At 38.3% G+C, this 19,285-nt stretch overlaps 1 protein-coding gene across 1 annotated transcript in view; it reads right to left on the bottom strand.

Moving 5' to 3' along the window:
• KCNAB1 (potassium voltage-gated channel subfamily A member regulatory beta subunit 1) overlaps positions 1-19,285 on the bottom strand; it is a 315,195-nt gene that overhangs the window by 130,596 nt on the left and 165,314 nt on the right. The window contains exon 2 of the mRNA XM_003766209.2: positions 5,987-6,030. Within this exon, the coding sequence (XP_003766257.1) occupies positions 5,987-6,030 (44 nt within the window). The remainder of the gene's footprint in view (positions 1-5,986; positions 6,031-19,285) is intronic.

Below are 19,285 nucleotides of genomic sequence, written 5' to 3'. Positions count from 1 at the left end.
CAATTGCTTCCAAAAAAAACAAAGAAAGATCATTCGTTGGCTTTGGAATCAGAAGACCAGGGTTCACAGCTCACCTCAGGGATTAACTGTCTGTGTGATCTTGGGACCCCTCTGGTCCTTTCAGGATCAAGTCCATGATCCTATGATTCATATAATACTCAAGGTTTTATAGACCATATCTCATTTGTTCCTCTTGACAGTCCCATGGAGTTTGTGCTATTACTGTTACTGAAACTGAGGCTTAGGAGATTACATGACCTGCCCAGAAAGTGTTTGGGGGTGGTTCTCAAATTTAAGTTTGTTTTTTTTTTTAAATTACAAGTCTAACTTGATCTCTATGAGATGATCAAAGATTTGTGTGATAAGGTTGAGCAAAAGCAATGACACCCAAGAGGATGATTATCGGAATACTTCCTCAGGATCTCTCCTGCCTCTCTTCTCTCTCTCTCTCTCTTAATCGCTATCTCTCTATTCTTTGTCTCTCTTGTGTCTCCCTGTGACTGTGTCTCTCTGGGTGTCTCTGTCTTCTCTCTGTCTTTGTGTCTCTGTTGCTTTGTGTCTATGTCTCTTTCTATCTCTGAATCTATACACACACACACACACACACACACACACACATATATACATATATAATCTGTCTTTCTGTGTGTATTTCTCTGTCTTGTTTCTCTCTGTCTCTTTGTCTCCCTCTCTGCCTTTTTTTCTGTCTCTCTTTCTCTCTGTCTGTCTTCTATGTCTTTGTGTCTCTGTTTATTTCTGTCTCTGTTGCTTTGTGTCTGTATCTCTGTCTCTCTGTCTCTACATACATACACATACATATATACATATATAATCTCTGCATTTCTGTGTGTATTTCTGTCCTGTTTCTCTCTGTCTCTTTGTCTCTCTGTCTGTCTTTCTTCTTTCTGTCTGTCTTCTCTTTGTCTCTCTCTGTGTGTCTTTTCCTGTTTGTCTCTGTCTCTGTCTCTCTCTCTCTGTCTTTCTTCTTTCTGTCTGTCTTCTCTTTGTCTCTCTCTGTGTATCTCTTTTCCTGTTTGTCTCTGTCTCTGTCTCTCTCTCTCTCTGTCTTTCTCTCTCTCTGTATCTTTCTGTCTCTGTCTTCTCTCTGTGTTTTTCTGTTTGTTTCTATCTGTCTCTGTCTCTCTGTTCTTTTGTCCCTCTGTCTCTATCTCTCTCTTTCTCATCTTCTCTCTCATCTGGCCCCATGGTTTACATCTTTTGTACACAGATGACTCGCAGTTCTACATCTGTAGCTCTCATATTTCTTTAGAGCTCAAGAACCATCTAAAGTCAAGTCAATAAACATTGATTAAATGCTTACTATGTGGTAGACATTGTACTAAGCATTTAGAACATAAAGAAAGCAAAAATATAGCTGTAGAAAGCAAAAATATGTCAAAGAACTTGACATGCTCATGAGGTAATGTGTGAAATAGATAAAAACTAAGATATATAGAGCAGGGTTTCTTAAACTTTTCTCACTCATGACCCCTTTGCACCTGAGAAAATTTTCCATGACCCTGGGTATATAGGTATATAAAATAGGTATACAAATCAAACATTTACTGATAATAAATCATAATTTTGTGACCCCACATTCAGTTACAAGATCCCACATGGGGTTGTGAACTATAATTTAAGAAGCTGAGGGGAAGGCAATATCAACATAGGGGACTGACAAGGAATGATCTCTGGGAGAAGGTAGGACTTAAACTGAACATTGAAGAAAGTCAGGGAAACTGAGACTGAGGTACCTGCTAATCACCTCCACCTAATTATGCCAGGGACATCTCTAATTCAACATTGATAGGCGGAGTCATGATCTGTCCCCTTCTTAGAAACCAACCCACTTTTCTAACTTTTTCATTTGCATCAAGGACATCACCATCCTTATGCTTCCCAAGATTCACACACTTTGAATGTTCAATTCTTCACTCTTACTCATTCAATATATTCAGTCAATGACCAAGTGTCATTGATTCTCTCCTTCATCTCCTTCATCCTCCCTTTTCTCTCCATATACACAGACACCAGCCTCACTCAGACAACAGTCCCTTCTTCCACGGACAATATTGCGACAGCTTTCTCATTCATCTCCTTTCTACAGTCTATCTTCTCTTCATATGCCACACAACTACCAAATGAATGGTTTAAAAGTCCTATTACACCATCAGGCTCTGCTCAAAAATCTTCAGTGACTTCCTATGACTTCTAAGATAAAATACTGAAAAATCTTTTTTTGTTTGTTTGTTTTTATTTTCATCACTTAAAGTCCCTTGCAATCTTCCTTCAACTTATTTTTCAAAACTGATTTCTCAATAATCTTCCTTCCATCCAAACTGGTCTCCTTACTATTCCTGATAATAGTGCATACAATACCTTCTACAGAATAGTATGTAGAATATCTTCTATGGAATAGGCCATATAATGCCTCCATATCTTTGCTATCCCCCTCATTTCTGCTTTTTAGAGTCCAGAGCTCCTTTTAAATCTTACTTGCCATTACATACACAAGAAATTTCCTGATACTCCTTAGTTCTTAAGGCTCTCATTAAAAAGTTGCATCTATTACTTCTATATATTTTGTCTTTAGTATCTATTTAAGTGGTCAGATATTATAGTAGGTAGATCGCTAGACCTAGAGTCAAGAAAATCAATTAAAATTTGGCTGTATGATCCTGAACAAGTCTCTTAACTTATGTTTGCCTTATTTTTTTCTTATCTGTAAAATGGAGAAAATAATGGCATCTACTTGCTGGAACTCTTTTAAATAAATGAGATAATATTCAGAAAGCACTTTGTCAACCTTCAAGTACTATGTAAATGCTAGCTATTGTTATTGCTATTATTATTATTATTATTAATCTATATTATTTCCTTCCAGGAGAGTGTAATTTCTGCCTTATTGTTGCCTTTTGTATCTCCAGATCCTTACACTTGATATTCCATTAATAAGTGCTGGTAAAATTGAATTTAAATATGGCACCATGAAACCGGTTCAAATTAATCCCTTGTACCTAAAACTTCTGCAGCCAGGTCACTTTTTGGGAATCCTTTCCCATCCAAAGCCAACACCTATTCTTGCCCCAGAGGAAAAATCTTTTCCTTCTTAGGATCACATGATTCAAGATTGATTGCTGTTTTGGGGAGAGGGGAGGGAAGGAGAGAGGAACAAAAAATTGGAACGCAAGGTTTTGTAAAGGTAAGCATAGAAAACTATCTTTACATGTATCTGAAAAAATAAAATACTATTGAGAAAAAAAAAGAATCAGAAATTATCTGGCAAGGTTTTGCTCTGATGTATCTAATGTTTAGTTGATTCTATGGAACCTCCAATGCTTTGTACAATCCCATAGACACTCACTCAATAATTGTTGGCTCAGTGTTATGCTGACATCGATTAGTTTTCCTGGGCCATTTCCCCCCATTATGTCAGAGTCTCAACATAAATCCTCAAAGGTTTTCAATATTTTGTCTTATTAGTTCTTTTCTTCAAGGATGCAGTATGAAATGAATGCTTTAAAGGATGCTGTCTAGTGAAAACACACACTTTGAGAGGGTAACTAAAAGCGGTAGAAAATGGAGTCTGGAGATATGGATTGCAATCAAGGTTCTTTTCTATTTATTACCCATATGTCCTTAAATAAATCATTTCCCAATTTTAAGCCTCAATTTCCTCCTTTGGAAAATAAAGGGTCTCATCTAGGCTTCCTAATTTCTGTCCATTTCTTGTTAGATGAGGTCCCAAACTCAACTAGTTTTAGTCTTTGATTTCTTGTTTCTCAGCCCTAAGAAGGAACTTTCTGCCTGGCTAGATGAAAAGTTGGCAAGAGATAGCACTCTGTCTTTGGCTAGCTGCCAAAGAGAATCGCATTTTGTGCAACAAAATCACATTTAATGCTACATTTGATAAGCTCTCAGCAGGAAATAATCAGATGACCCAGCATATTGTCTATTGTGCATTCTCCATCACTTCTTATAAATATCTGACAGTTCATTTTTTGCAATCTCTACACCTGTTCTCCCGTTTTCTGACGTCAGCAAAATGACCTTTTTGTTTGTTTGAGAATGTGAGGGAAACATCCCTATGATTATCTGTGCTATTATGACCCTCAAAAACCTGAAGGTCTGAGAGAAAACCCTTCAAAAGCAGGTATAGTAAAAATTGTATGGTACCATTGGCCAACACTTGTTGGCTCAGTTTCCTGTGTTCTGTTTTCCTGAAGAGTTCAGAGAGAGGGAGGGACTTAGACCTTTGGTATTGGGAGCTCTCGGTGAAGGACAGTCCCTCAACCAATATAGGTTGGCACCTTCTAATTTTAAAGAGTTGTTTAGAAAAATGAGAGATTAAATGATTTATTCAAAGTCACAGCCCAAAGGTATTAGATGTAAGATTTGAAACCAGGGCTCCAAAGAAGTCTCCTGGCAACTTTTTTTTTCTGGCTTACAAAGGCAACTCAGAAGACAAGTTAAAGAAATAAATGAATTCCAAACTGTCCATCTTTGTCTTTTTGCTCAAAATGCAGCCAGAAAGGTGGGTGGACAGACATATTTTCCTCCGGGTGCCATTTGCAATGTTACAGATTTCCGCCCGCCTTAGGTTTTGACCATCTGAAAACTCACACCAGAATTTGAGTTCAATCTGCAGTGAAAAGACCTTCAACATGTCAGCTTTGGGCTGTCAATGGAGGCATAATTTGCATATGACATTCCAGTGGAGAATGAATTTCTGATATTTACAGTCAATTGTGGGAAAGTGGCTGGTTTTCTTAGCATTATGAGGCTGATTCTTCTATAGTCTTCTTGTACCAATTCTTTTCCCATTGAGAGAAACCACTGTATTTGTTACCATAGTGACTAACAATCTACACGACTCACAGAGATTCCATTTTGCATATTTTATATTGGTAAAAATTTCAGGTGTTTTTCGATAACGAATACATATGTGATAATAAGTAATATGCATGGACTTGGTTATGAAATATGGAGAACCCTACCATAAATGTGTTGTAGGGACTATGCAGGGTAGTCTAAGACCTGCTCAGAATAAAGAGAATCATTCAATGATTGATAGGTTAACTCTTGAGAAGGATTATAAATAATGCAAATATCAGGCTATCTTGGACTTGTCCCAGCATCACAGGTGAAAAAAATCTATTCAGTTAGAAGCTACTTTGGAAGAATGTAGAGGAGTTGAGAATCTTGATTTGATGTCTGAAAAGCAGAGCAAGGAAGTTTCCTCTTGTTTCCTCTGGGCTAGAGATTTATTTATTTTGCTTATCTCTAAGTCACATAATATCCTAAGGATTCTAGGTCCCTAGTGGTTCTCAGAATTTGAATAGGACTGGTGTGCTCCTGACTTCAGGTCTGGCCTTATTGACAAACACACCTAAGTGATTGGAAACATCCTTGGAAGACTACCTGGCCCAAACTATGACCCCAGCCCAAATTCTATCATTACAGGCTCATCATTATGCTATTAAACATTACCTTTTCTACCCAGCCTTCTTTCAAAATTCAAACCTGATCAGGAAGAATAATTCCTTTACTTCTTTATCCATTACCATGAATGAATTTGCTAATTAGATTTTGGGGTTCCTGATTTTAGAGAGAGAAGATACGGAAAAGTGAGACAGGTGGAAAGGGGACATAATGGGGAGGTGAGATCAAGATTAACTCGTACCCACTTTACATTCAAGGAGGCAGTTAAGTGATACTGGATAGAATGTTGGTCATGGACTCAGGCAAACTTATCTTCCTGAGTTCAAATATAGCTTCAGACCATATTTGGCTGTGTAACTCTGGGTAATTTATTTAAGGCTGTTTGCCTCAGTTTCCTCATCTGTAAAATGAGCCAGAAAAGGAAATGGCAAACCACTTCCGAATCTTCAGCAAGAAAACTCCAATAGGGATCCTGAAGAGTCAGAACAACATTTAATCCCGTCTAATACTAATCTCCCTTCTTATTCCCAGAGAATTTACTTACCAAGGCCCAAGCAGGAAACTCTGAGTCCTGATTTCCCAAGATTCCTAGAATAAGAAAAAGGAAATTATGTTAAGAATACCAAAATGGAAATGATATACACTTTTTTTTCTATCTAGAAAGCTGAAAACCATGAATATTATCATCAAGCTTTAAATATGAATATTCTTCAGAACTGCTGCTGAGATAAGAGTCAGAGGGGGAAAGCATGTGGGCACTCAGGACATTTCTCTCCTCCACAAACTCTCTTGAAGACATGAAAACCCACTTTCAAAAGGAAAGAAAAATCTCTCTCACTGACAGATCAGAACCTATTTCTATCTCATGGTGAACCCACACAGAGATTCTCCCTCATGTCAAAGCTCAAAAAAGTTGTTTTTATAGCAAACCTACATTTCAAAACAAAAAATAAATCTCTTAGAGAAGAGTGGATCGAGTTTACTTTTTAGAATCAATCAGTAAGTAATTATTAAGTGTCTGTTATGTGCTAGGTCATAAAATAAAGACAAAAAGTGAAATATTCTCTGCCCTCAAGGAGATTACATTCTACTTTGTGTGTAGGGAGCAGACAAGAAAGAAAAAAGAAAACTAAAGAATAAACATGAATAAAAATAATAAAATTTAATCCTGTAAGTAATCCTTGGGTGTTGTGTATCTACAGAGGCATTACAAAGCAGAAAGGTAAGACCTCACTGAGAGTTGCCCTCAGGAAGCTTATGCTTTAACAGTCAGCATGAGATAAGTGTGTACAGCTTTTAATGGTGTCTTCTCTGCTCCAGGTACCATTGTGAAGAGGTTCAGGGGATACCAAGGCAATCAAGATAGACCCTACCCTCAAGGAATTCATATTTTAATGGGATTAGAAGAGATCCTGGATTTAAACTCCCATCTCAAATCTTCCCCCCATCTCTGTCCTCAGTTCCTTCATCTATTAAAATAGGGGAAATACTATTTGTCTCACCTAGAAGACAAAAGGAGAAAAATATGTCTGAAAATACAAAGTGTTTCAAATCCAATCGCACTCCCTGACTAGCTTTGAAGAATAGCTGTGAATAAACTACCCTGTAAATATGTTCACTGTGTTCTCTTAGGTTAAAAAAAATAAAAATGAAAGTGTTCAGTAGTAAAAAAGTGATGTCTCTTTAACAACAGCTTGTGTAAGAAACAGCTCTGTCAGCAGCAGCTTACACACCTGGGAGTCCCCAGCAGGGAGAACTTCCATTGTGTGCCTGAAACCTATTGACCCAGAGAAACTGGGTGGAAACCACAGGAGGGAGATGCAGAACAGAAGGTGAAAAAAAAAAAGGACATACATAAGAAATCTCTTGGTAAGGTGGAAGAATCACTGCTTTTGGAGTCAGGGAAGCTTACTTCAAATCCCCCTATACCCTTCCCTCAGTTTCCTCATCTGTTCAAATGAGAGGAATCAGGAATCCATGGTCCCAATGATGTGGTGCAGTCCTTAGGAATAACCCCAAGGCTACCTGGCCTTAGGAAGGATGTATTTCTTCCTTTAGGCTATCTTGCCTTAATTTACTTTCGATGGACAGGAGGCTAAACCAAAGATTGCTGGCTGTCAGATAAAGGTGTGTCGATCAGTAGTGATGGGGCTTTTGAGACTAATGAGCAAGAATAAAGAGGAACTTAAAGTTAACACAGGAGCAGAATCAAATTAGGTGCTCACCATGCCCTCCAGCTCTGCCCAGAGACCTATGGGTATTACACCTGCACACAAAGTCAGAACCAGACTACTCTTCGGCCCTACCTCTAAGCCATAATCAGTGAAATGAAGCACTTGGTTTCTTTTACTTTCCCTATAACTTTACCTTCCTGTTCTTGGCTCTTTGCTAATTTCTTTTGGAATTTAGCCCACTTTGATTAGAGTTACAGTTATAATAAACTGGAGATGGGTCTGAGCCTGCAAATTCTTTTGATAAACCTCATGATGCTGATCTGGAACCCCAACATTTTGGGGGTTCTCCTCGGATCCCTATACCAGGATTCCCTCCCCACTTTAAATCAAACCTATAGCTAAACCCTGTCAATCTACACAGGAGGAACCTGAGGCCAAGAACTGAAATGAGTGTAAGAAGTGCTGGGTGTGGGATTTGAACCCAGATCCTCTGATGCCATAAGCAGTTCTTTTTCTCTGCTTCCTTCCCACAGTGGATGTCACATGGGACCAATCAAGGCAAAAGTATAGTTCCCCCCCCTTCCCTCCCCCCCAGGGTTATCCATGCAGGCTGGCTACATGGTTCCATAAAATCAAATTCCCCTTTAGGCAAAAGGGGAAAGCTACTGGCCATGGGTAAAACAGCTGGAATTACAAAGCACATTATAAGTGAGAGGCAGCCAGTAGTTCTCCTAACCATGATGTTTACAATTGAGTTACCATTGCCAGAATTTCAGATTAGGCTCTTTCACTGAGTGTGACTGGATAAGTCTCAGACTATACAGTGTTATACACTTCACACTTAGGGGAGAAATGAACCAGTTCTAGAGAGAGCAAGACTAGACATTCTAATTGCATTAATGAGAAAATAATACTAGCTATTATTATTAATATTACTAAAAATTTCTCCCACTGAGTTCAAATGGATTAGGTTCAGCTTTAGGGGAACCTGAACCCAAAGAGAGGGGAATACAGGCATATCTCCTTTTATTGCATGTCACAGATATTGTGTTTGTTTCTTACAAATGGAAGTTTTTTGACAACCCCACGCCAAAGTCTATCTCAACATTTTTTCCCAAGAGCATGTGGGAAAACTCACATTGTATTTCTGTGTCAGTTTGTTAACTCTTGCAGTATTTTCAACTTTTTCATCATTATTATGTCTGCTACCGTGATCAGTGGTCTTTGATGTTATCACTGTCATAGTCTGGGGACATCATCAAGGGCATCCATATAAGACAGCAAACTTAATCCATAAATATTGTTTGACTTCTGACTGCTCTCCGGCTTGTTGTTCCAGTCTCTCTCCCTGTCTAAGGACCCCTGAATTCTCTTGAGACACAACAATATTGAAATTAAGCCAATTAATTACCCTATAATGGCTTCTAAGTGTTCCAGTGAAAGACAGAATGAATCAAGGCATCAAACTTCATTATTGTCTTATTTTAAGAAACGGCCACAGCCATCCTAGCCTTCAGCAACTACCATCCTGATCGGTCTGCATCCATCAACACTGAAGCAAGACCATTATAAAAAGATTGCAATGAGCTGAAGATTCAGGTGGTGATTAGCAAGTTTTAGGTTTTTTGTTTTTGTTTTTAGCAATAAAGTATTTTTAAATGAAGGTATGTACATAGTTTTTTTTAGACATAATATTGTGCACATTTAACAGACTGCAGTAGAGTATAAACATAACTACTTTTATATCCACTAAGAAACCAAAAAAAAAATTGTGTATCTCACTTAACTGTGATATTCATTTTATTATGAAAGTCTAGAAGGAACCCACAATATTTTAAAGGTATGCCTGTAGTTTTTTTCTTTTCTTTTTCTTTTTTTCATTCTTGCTCTTGTCACCTTTATCTCACAGTTTCTGGGAAGATCTCTTATATAAAAGCTTAAGAAAGGTTCTTCTCTCTTTTTTATTTTTTGAAAGGTTCTTCTCTAGAAACTTCTTAGAAGTTTCCCTAAAAGTGATTAATAGAGTTTCTTTTAGGAAAAAGTACTCAACATTCAAAGTAAATAGTAGGTATAGGACAGCTATTTATTTCTGATTAACAGTTTTTTTTTTTTTTAGGAAAAAGTACTCAACATTGAAAGTAGATATCAGGTATAGGACAGCTATTTATTTCCTCTGTTGGAAAAAAAAGTTGCTCAAAATATGGACTAATTAAATCAAACATAAATGCATATATGTCCACAAAGTCACCAGTTGTATCGAATTCTTTCCATTTGAAAAGGGAGCAATATCCTGCACAGTTCATCCTAATCCACCAGCACTCTGTCCTTGAAGGCACGGGGATTCATTTTTAGAATCTATTCTTGTACTTCAGCTACAAACTGGAAGAAATCCCTGCCCTTGCTCCCCACTAGTTAAAGTCAGGCTGTGCCAAAAAAATCATCTTAGAATGACAGGCGTGATGAAGGAGTGCTGATAAAATCTGTCTTGTTGGCGAGTTTCTAGAGGCCACGGTTCCTTCTAAGGTCAAGGTTCAGAAGAAACTATAGCCTTCTGGGTATGGACTGTGGCTTACAAAGCTGAACTTGTTCAAGAGTGAAGGACTTCCTGCCCTTTGCTTTTTCAAGTTCTCTAGCTGTGATTGTTTAAGTTTCTTGTCTAGGTTGATGGAGACACACACACACACACACACACACACACACACACACACACACACACACACTACAAGTTCAAAGGTGATTCTGGATGTAAAGACATCACCAAAGTTATATTTAAAACGGTTAGCCACAGGAGCCAATATAACCCTGCTGTTTATAGATATTCCTACAGAAATCACAGATGCTTTAACGGAGAGCTCAATCTGGTCTATTAGGATTTAAATTGGCTGTTTCTGGCTGTGTAGATTACCCACATGGCTCAGAAATGTCAACTTTGGAGAGCATTTTCAAGGTGGAGAGCTCCCTTCCTACAAAAATGAACCCCAAACTAGACTTTATCCTTCCAAAGAAACACATGGTGGTAAAAGAGATAGTCCATAGAGGAAAGGTTAACACTGAAAAGGCAGCTTTGAAAATGATGAATTCAGAGAAAGTTAGGAAGACTCATATGAATCGATGCAGAGAGAAATGAACAGAACTAGATGAGAGATGGAATAAAGTTTGCAACACTGCACAATGTCAGAACTCTGATGAGTGTAGCTCGTAGCTAGGGCTTCTGTGAGCTGGCCATGGTTCAGGTTCTGATTTTAGGTTCTCTTACTATCTAGGTAGCTTGTCTGGTTCTCTTTTTAAACAACTGCCAAAATGTCCTTGAAGGTATAGTGTCCAAAAAAGCTCAAATTTGATTTGATTTGCTCAGCTGTGCTCTGTTGTGAGGAAGAGTTTTTGGAAAGTGATAATGATGTAAAGAGTATCAGTAATGAATTTAAGAGTTTAAAAGTAGTAGTAGTAGTAGAAATTCTTTTTTAAAGAGCAAATTTAAAGCTTGTATAATATATTCTTGCTCTAGTTTTATACGAGTTGGGTGGGAAGTGGCACAGTAGATAAAACACTGGGCTTGGAATAAAAAAAAAGATTCATCTTCCTGAGTCCAAATCTAGCCTCAAACACCAGCTTTGTGATCCTGGGCAAGTCACTTAACCCTGTCTGAATCAGTTTCCTCATCTGTAAAATGAAGATGGAAATGGCAAACCACTTTGTTATCTTCCAATTAAACTCCAAATGGGAGCATGAAGAATCAAACACTGACTGCAAAATGACTTAGCAACAATAATCTCAAGGTAATCAGACACAGTACAATTTGACTTGATTTTTAAAAATCTCTGTGGATAACATAGTTGTTTATCTTTTAGGGAAGTATCTCTCTAATCTACTAATATAAGCTCCTGAGGGCTGGGATAGTTCCCTTTTCTTAATCTTTGCTCCTGAATGCTTAAAAAAGTGCTTTGTACATATACCTGTTAAATATGTGAGTGAATAGTTTTCAGTTGGTTATCTCTATAAATAACCTCAGAGACCATCTAGTCCAACCTTTTCTCCCTGAAGCCAGGATCATCACACATGTGGCAAGCCAGAGAGTGGATCTGAAGCCATTTTTCCTGATTATAAACCCAGCTTTCTTTTCATAATTGTATACTATTCTCCTTGGATTCCATCACACCAGAAGATTTTGAGTCAAATTCTGGGTATTTGCATTTTGCAGAAGAGAAGCTCATTTCATTTTCCTTTAAGTTTAGTAATCATTTGCCAGCTAGCTAGATTTGATGGCTCTGTTAGACATGTGGGTTTTGACAACCATGAAGGTGACGACAAATGGTGATAAAGTTTTCTTACCAGAGTGCCATTCATCACTGTTAGTATAGTGTGTAATGAGTCATTTGGAAACCACCAGGCACATAAATGATTTACAGAACCACATAAATAATATAAACCTACAAATAGCAGCTCATTTTCATTTCTTCATTAAAATGTATGCATTTCTAAGGAAGAGAATCAGAAAGAAAATAGAACAGGTTCTAAGTTCATCTATGGTTTTTTCCACTAGGGAAGCAAAATGGCCAGTTGCAAAATAAGTCTATTTTTATTTGCTATACGATCAATGTGCAAATATAATGCTATGGATTAATTTTTCATTTTTTCAACAAGCACCTATTAACCACTTACTGTGTGGGGGGCACTATCCTAGGTCCTGAAGATACGAGGATGACAAACAAGACAGTCCCTGCTTAGATGGACCTAACAATGAAGTAGAATGAATAAGATGCATCTGTAACTAACCACAGCATAAATCAGAATAAAAGACAAACATAGAGGGCAATGGTAGTGCCATGAGAAATTTGGGGAGGGAGGTCTGAGTTATAGTTGTGTTAGAAGGAAGAAGGTGGTAACCATGGAGCACCTTGAGGACAATCAAGAATTTCAATGGGCTAAGATAGAAGTAAAGTCTATTCCAGAATAAGGGGATAACATGTACAACTGAATGAAAGTGAGAGTTTCCCAAAACTCTTTCAGGGAATCCACAAAACTAAAATCTATTTTAAAGTAATACTGAGATTTTAAAAATTTCTAATATATCAAGTACAGATCAATCTATGCTGATGCAGATAATGTATGTACATGATAGCATACACATGAGTGTGCTGGTAAAGCTTTTAAAACTAGATCTTCAGAAAAAAGTGACATTATTATGCTTAATCTGGATGTTGGTATTTTTTCAATCACATTCTTGTGTCTGGAGAACAACTAAACAATAAATCGAGTCCAGGTTTGTAACTGCTGATTTCTGAAATGTGAATGGTCACAATGAAAATTTAACAATCAACTCAGCCATTTTAACTGGCTCCAGCCCACTAGTAGATATAACCCGTATAAACAAAAGTTCTTTGGAATCTTCCAAAAATGTATAAAAAAGTATAAAGGGGTCCTAATATCAAAGAGTTTGAGAATCCATAGATAGTAGATAGAAAGAGAAATCAAGCAACAATGGTAGAGTTAGGTAGTCTCAGCAATACAGTGATCCAAGATGATTCCGATAGACTTAGGATGGAAAAGGCCATTCATATCCAAGGAGAGAAGTATGGAGACTGAATGTGGATCAAAGCATACTATTTCGCCTTGTTTGTTTGCTTTTCTCTCTCTTGTGATTTTTCCTTTTTGTTCTGATTTTCTTACACAACAAGACTAATATGGAAATAGATTTAAAATTATTATTTATGTATAATCTATATCAGATTGTTTGATGTCTTGGGGAGGGAGTAGGTAATAGAGGGAGGCAAAACATTTGGAACTCAAATTCTTTCAAAATGAATCTTTCAAAAATAAATACTATTGAAAAACAAAATAAAAAGAGAAATCAAGAAGATCTGGATTCAAGTCTTGATGCCTATTGACTATGTGACCCTGAGAAAATCTTTAACTTCTCAATACCCCAATTCTCTGAGACTATGCCTTTCTTCAGATTTCTCCATCTCCACCAGCAGAGGAGGGTCCTCTTACCCAGTGGCTCCCTCTACCAGTGAAATCACAGGATCTTGATAAAAAAAATTGCCAGTGTTTCTGGGAGAGATCACGTTAAAACCATTGAGTGGTTACTTTTATCTTACATAATGATTTTTCAATTCATTTTCTGAGAGTGGCTTTAGGAGGGAGGAAGGAAAATGAGACAAAAGATGTGATGAATGTTTTTGCTTTTGGCTTTGTATCTCCAGTGACTTTTTCCTAGAATTTGAGGAATGCTTCTTAAATTGATTGATTCTCTGCAACTTATTATCCTAGAGAGTTTTCTAGGACATGGAAGAGTGACTTACCTAGGGTCACTCAATCAATATGCATCAGCTTAAACTTGGGTCTCTCTGACTTTCAGTCAATTTGTCTATCCCCCAGAGCAGTCACTAATGTGAGAAAGTTTTTGAAGGAATGGCCAAATGAGGGGAATCATATTTTGTAGGAATTACTTTCCTAGAAACTAGAAAGACTTCTATGAATTGATGCAACACGAAGTGAGTAGAAACAACAATTTATATGAGAAGGCTTTCATCAAAATTGTTTGGGGACTGGGAATGAGGATAACTTGGGTCCAAAAACTGCCTCAGGAATTTACTGTGATCTTGGCATATCCTTTAATCTTTATGTGCCTCAGTTTCCTCATCGGTAAAATGAGGGGATTGCAATTGATTGTTTTAAGGATCTTTGATTTAGTGATCCATTGGGAGAGAGGGAAAGACTGAAGAAAAAAAATATAGATGATAAAGAGAAGTTCTGTTTACTTCTTGGTTTTGCTCCTGCTCAGCTTTGTAGGTCAGTCTAGGGGCAAAGAAAGGAATGATGGTGGTGGTTGTTTCCCCAAACATGGCGCTCATGAATTTTTGCTGTGTTGTGCCCCAAGATGGAGGACACTGAAGGTTTTCTGTTTTTCCCTCCCTATCAGAGAGGTCTCTAGTTGCCCAGAGATCAAGTCAAGTTCTCCTGCCTCTGAGAATAGCTTTGCAGTGAGAGTCGTTATTAGTCTTCCCTGTAATGAGCTGTGCAGTTTTCAAAGACTAAACAAAAACCCGCAAGTATTGGATGTGGGAGTTTCATGCTCCATAACTTTCTAATTTTGTTGGCTGTGGGTGAAGTTGCTCTTGCTCTTCAGAGCGTCAAGTCAACAGCAAGCTGATGGTGACCCGGGGATGAGTGCGGGAATGCTCACAGGACCGACTGTCATCCTACAAGACAGCTGCTTCTCTCTCCACTCTTCTGGCCTACAGGAATAAACAGACTGGCAGATTGATTTCAGGTCACTGGAGTTCAAGGGGGAAGAGCACTGAACCTGACTGGGAGTCACAGTCCTGCTGACTGTTAGCTACATTACTTTGGGAAAGGCACTTCTCTCTGAGACTGGTTCCTTTCCCTCCCCATCTAAACACTTGGGTGCATCCCTAATCTTCTCTATGTGGGTTCTGCAGGGGAACGGATTGCAGATCATCCATGCTTTTCCATCTCTTTCTGCCTCTTCTGTGTCCCACCATGAATTCAATTCTAGCAAATCGACAACGATTGCAACAGTAAACCCGCCTATTGTTGGACAGGTACTGGACTAGGCAATAGGGCCATAAAGACAAAACCTAAACATTATCTCCGCTAAAGGAATTTATATTCTCCTAGAGCCATCTCTTTAACCTGGGCCCTTCAACTTGTATTTTTAAATAATATATTTTTAAAATATTAAAAATATAGTTTTGATAAGTATGTTTTGGTAGAATTTCTTTTCTTTGTAATCCTATATATTTTATCTTACATAATTAGGAACATTTTTTCCTGAGAATTGTCTTCAGCAGACTGCCAAAAAGAGCCAGGATACAAAAATAAGTGAAGAATCCCTGGTATAAGGACCACTCCATTCAACTTGGCCAAGTCTCTCTGCCTGTGCCTCTGATCTCAGGTCACGTTTGTCCCTATCCCCCAGGTACCTCCTCTTCTGCTCAGATCAGCTCTCACCTCCTACCCAGTGACATCATTCATAATATTGTTCTTATGAAATCAATTGACCCTATGTAAAGATCAAGTTGGCCCCCTGGATACCTTAGAATTAGTCAGAGTCAGGATAAGCAAAAGTCCTTAATCTTTATTCTTGATCTTTAGGGATAGAAGTGAATTGGATGGATGTAGGATCTTCGCCACCTCCTTTCTCCTCATCTACCGCCAAAAGTGACTCTGGCTTGTCTTACTCCATCCCCTAATCCTTCCCACAATTCTCTGTATAGACCAAAAGATTGAACCAGCACAGAATAGTGGGAAGGGCCATTTTCCAAGCATATGCTAATAGAGTATTGTCCAATTGGTAATTAGCCTTAAGTGCTCGGTTGTTCGACCCCAGTGCATCAACTCAGAGTTTCAGCCCTTTACACCCCTATCATGTTATTTCACCAAAGGTCAATATGCTTCACTATATTGGACAGGCTAAGTCTATTTGTGTTGCCCAGTTAGGAAATTTTACTTTTGTTCCAGTCATTCTAGGATAAAGGCTGGTAGAAATTTACCTAACCTTATGTTTTTATAGTACAAAAGAAAAGATAGTTAATACAGACATATTGAGGGTACCCAAAACTCTCAAACTTATACAATTATGAAAATACACATTAGAAATGTGTATTTTTAAGATGCTAAGATTAAAACTCACTTAACATTCTGTTACAAATTGAATCAAAGCTTTTGTCTCCCCGGGCTCACATGAAAAAACACTAAATCAAATAACTTAAAAAATTGGCTTCTGGCATTTTAAGCTAATTACTACTGAGATACAACATGGATATGATGAAATTCTATGAAATAACTCTATACCTTTATGAATTAATGCATCTGAGAAAATTAAAGCAATTAATTTCAGTTGGTTAATGCTACCAGTGGCATTTTGTGAAATGCGGTTGGCTTAATGAACGATTCCCCAAATTTCCAATGATGGCAGGGCTCAATAGAGAAATTAGGAATTGCTCAATGGCAACCCCATTTGGGTAGACTTCAGATAACCCTGTTACCAATCTTCTTGCCTTAATATCTCCATCTTCCACTGATGTCTTTCTCTGACACTGAGGTGATCCTCGCATTCTCAAGAGTAGACCAATTGACCTTCAACTCTGGCAGGTCCTACTCAATTGGGAAAGGCTTTGAATGGAAGCCTAGTAAAGGAACAACCTAGCTAAGTTTGGAAAGAATCACCAGGAAATAGCTGGATACTTACTCAACTCATAAGGATCATCTAAGACAATAGTATACAAACTTTTAAAATTATGTGCCTCTGTCCAATTTTTTATGGCAGGTATACTAGGGGTGGCTAGATAGTGCAGTGGACAGAGCACTGGACCTGACTCCAGGTCACTGACCTCAGACACAAACTAGTCATGTGACTTTGGGCAAATCACTTAATCCTTATTTGTCTTGGTTCCTCCTCTGTAAAATGAGGACATGCTGGCAAAGGAAATGGCAAACAACCCCAGTATCTTGCCAAGAACATCCCATGGATGAAGTCCACATAAGTCAGATACAATGAATGAATGAATAACAATAGTTAAAGCAATACTGGTGGAAGTGGGTATGTGAGGGGGGAGGGTTATTTTCCCAATGGCACCATCATCAGTGCCACAACTGGCATTGGGTTATCTCTGTCTTGAGGAACTGATGCTTGACTTAAAAAGTAGAAAACTGGGAGCTTGCACAGATGAAAGAGTAGATGAGTATTGGGTTATAATGGGTGATGGATGGGTGCAGTTGTTTTGGACACAAGTTCAATGCTTGGCTCATATCTCTGCATCCACTTTGGTGACCATTGGACAGGGGCATTGAAGGACTGTCTTCTGGGTCCACAGAAGCTTCCAGTCAGACAGTCAGAAGTGTTTATTCTTGCCAGACACTGTGATAAGTGTTGGGGATACAAAGAAAGGCAAAAACATGGTCTCCATCCTTAATTAGTTCATTCTAATTAGGGAGACCATCTGCAACTTATGTATGTAGAAGATATTTATAGGCTCAATGGGAGATAGGTTCAGAGGGACAGTACCAGTAGTGGGCAGTACCTGCCCACAAAATCAGGTGCCCTTGAAACTCTCAAGTGTTTTCTCCATCAGCAAAAAAAACCCAGTGCAATTAAAAAGGCATCATGTTTGCCAAACAGCTGAATGGTTAACTGAATACTTGAATCATCTGGTTGACTTAACATCTGTACCATTAATAAATTGGCATTTGGAGTTTTCAACATGGAAAATACTATGGAGACATATGTTGTCTAGGATTTGCTCCTGTTTCAGCAAAGGAGTAGATGAAGCTGCCCATCCCGTGATCTTTATAAACTGCAGACCGTGGCTCAACTGGGCTCCATCATGATCTGGTCAGTCTCTGTGCCCTGAAGTCATCAGAGACTCCTCCGCAGAAACGACCAGAAATGCAAGAATGAGGAGAAATCCGGCAGGTAGGCTGAAACTCAGTCATTCGAACATGACAGGAAGAGAAGAACTCTGTCTGGGACTGTAAGAAACAGGCCCATCTTCCTCCAGCCCCCAGCTTTGCAGCCTCCTCCCTTCCTTGCTGGGAGCTTTCTGCAGCCTTTCCTCTGATTGAGTGGATGACTGGGGAGAGAGCTAGTGACCTGTCACTCATGTTCAGGTCTCATTCTGTCAGCCCTGAGCCAGAAACAGCATGAAGAGAAAACAAGGCAGGCAGAGATTTACAACCCACATTTGAGTTTCACTAGAACCTGTGACATCATGTTCTTTGACATACTTGATAGGGCTTGATGACAGAGAGCTGGGACTCTAGGAGCTGGTAAATGATGGCCCCAGCACAGCCCAGATCCATGTGAGGTCACTTAAGTGAAGGGGGAAAGATACTGGAGGCAGGAACCAGAAAGATTAAAGCAGATCGAAGAAGAGAGACATGAGGAAAGATTTTAAAAATTAGAATACTTTAGAGAGGGGGGGAAAAAGCCAGAGTAGCAGCTCATATTTCAATCCAATCCCTCTAGACCATAATATAGAGCATGGGGGATAATTGTGCTCCATCTTCATTTAAGTCAATGTCACAGCATCCTATCTACATTCAGAGCTGAAGAGACCTCAGAATATAGCTGGTCCACTCCCTTTTCTTAAAGATGAGCAATCTTTAGCTGGGAGATGGCAAGTGACTTGCCCTTTATCACATACTAAGAGAAATCATGTCTTCTTAACCTTCTTTCTACTATATTGGTCTGTGGAAACAGTCCGGAAATTACCCCAGGAGGCATATGAAATATATTTTAAATATATATGACATAGAATTATACATAAAGATATAATATATGTATATATACATATTTATCCATCTTACATATTTTATTCTGAAGATTTCATAGCTTCCCTTATAAACTTGCTTGAGTCTTATAATTTTATATAATTTGTAAAATCACATTTCTGTATACATTTCTAAATATATATAGTATGTGTATATATACATATATATAATATATATATATATATATACATAGGGAAGATATGTATTAAATATTCCTTCTTGAATCTCATTCTTGAGATAGGTCCTATGAGTATCACCCCCATTTTACTGAGGGTAATACTGAGGCTTGGGTAATTTAGGTGGCTTGCCCTTGGTCATAGAATTATAGGTATCTGTGGAAAATTCAAACCCCAGATAAAAACACTCTTTTCAGT

The sequence above is a fragment of the Sarcophilus harrisii genome, chromosome 3, assembly GCF_902635505.1.
Source record: "Sarcophilus harrisii chromosome 3, mSarHar1.11, whole genome shotgun sequence".
Taxonomy (NCBI): Eukaryota; Metazoa; Chordata; class Mammalia; order Dasyuromorphia; family Dasyuridae; genus Sarcophilus; species Sarcophilus harrisii.
This window is presented reverse-complemented; position numbering and strand designations above follow the sequence as displayed.